The sequence below is a fragment of the Propithecus coquereli genome, unplaced genomic scaffold (genome assembly GCF_000956105.1).
Source record: "Propithecus coquereli isolate 6110/MARCELLA unplaced genomic scaffold, Pcoq_1.0 Scaffold380, whole genome shotgun sequence".
Lineage (NCBI taxonomy): Eukaryota > Metazoa > Chordata > Mammalia > Primates > Indriidae > Propithecus > Propithecus coquereli.
Window position 1 is genome coordinate 574,548 of NW_012149508.1, and position 1,333 is coordinate 575,880.

Here is a 1,333-nt window from a genome sequence, read left to right on the forward strand (position 1 = left end):
TAGATCACAAGGTACTCTCATATTAACTGTCTCTTGGGAACAAAACAGTCCATGCTTCAAGGAGCTTACAAACCTAGGACAGAGATTGTCTATTGATTTACTTACAGATTTACTTGAAGAGAATTCACTAACTTTAAAACAGATACTCTCTCCAGAGAGTTGATGACATTTTACATATAAACTTTATCTTCTCCATATCCCTGCAACACGAGCAGAAAAAGGGATCTTTTTTACCTGGAATTCACAAACAAGGTTGATGCCTAGAGATGACTGGTGATGTACCATATTGAGCACTGATAGACTGTTCGACTCTGTGCAAGACACGTCTCAGTACTTACATCTATCTCTAATGTCATCCTCGAGCAATATTTTGAAGTTATATTATTTTACAGTAAGAAAACTGAGGCATTGAGAGATGCAGTTAAAAGTGCTGGAGTGTTAACCTTGAGAGTCCAGACCCTAAGCCCTTTGATTTGAGTGGTGAGGATGGTCAGTAAGAGGGAGCTTATGGTTGTCCTTTCCTGAAGGACACACTGATACTGGCATCTTAACTATTTCTTTCACCTGTGTGAAATTCTAGTAGTTTATCTCTCTGGTGGAATAATGAAGTCCTAAAAAGGACATTGACAGTCTGCTGATAGAAGCCTACCCTCCTTCCAGTTTAGAAATCCATCCCTCTGTCCCCCCATTCTATCAGTCTGATAACATAATGTCCGAAAGCCTAGAAAATACACAGAAAAGACAATGGGCAGACGGTGGGTTTAAAAGGCCCAATTTATTAATTTATTTAGGAAAATATCAATCAGCCGGCATCACACCACCTCTCCCAATGACTTATAGATTTCTGGGTGAAATTTACATTTACTCTAGACTTAAAAAAAAAATAGAAGTGATTTCCTTTTGTTTGTTCTCAGCTCTTGAGGGTTTTGTCCTCGGTAGCTCTAACTCAATTTTATTCTTGGAATTTTCAACCATGTCAAATGAAATCGAGAAAGTATTGAAGAATAATATCAAGTGCAAATGCAAAACCAAATTTGAGTCCCAAGGAGCTAGTTTCATTGCCCACACATTGATTTACTTCTGTACTTGCTCTTACGCTTTTTGTGATGAGTTTTCCAATGGTCTGTTCCAAATACTAGTAATAGATCACTCTGAGCACCATTTGTTTCAGGCAGAGGATCTTAACGCATACTTCTCACAGATAAAATACTTCCAAGAGCTGCAGTTAGCTGAAAGAAGGGAATTGTCTCTGAGGTATCCGCAGACCTGATTAGTTGATTGGAATCTCTCCGTTTGCAACCTGCAAAGGCAAGTTAGGGTTTCTGAGGTTAGA

The 1,333-nt window shown here is 38.7% G+C and overlaps 1 protein-coding gene across 1 annotated transcript in view; it reads right to left on the minus strand.

Moving 5' to 3' along the window:
• Positions 1–1,333, minus strand: part of CLEC9A (C-type lectin domain family 9, member A) — a 23,068-nt gene that overhangs the window by 1,627 nt on the left and 20,108 nt on the right. The window contains exon 3 of the mRNA XM_012652145.1: positions 1,200–1,300. Coding sequence (XP_012507599.1) covers positions 1,200–1,300 — 101 coding nt within the window. The remainder of the gene's footprint in view (positions 1–1,199; positions 1,301–1,333) is intronic.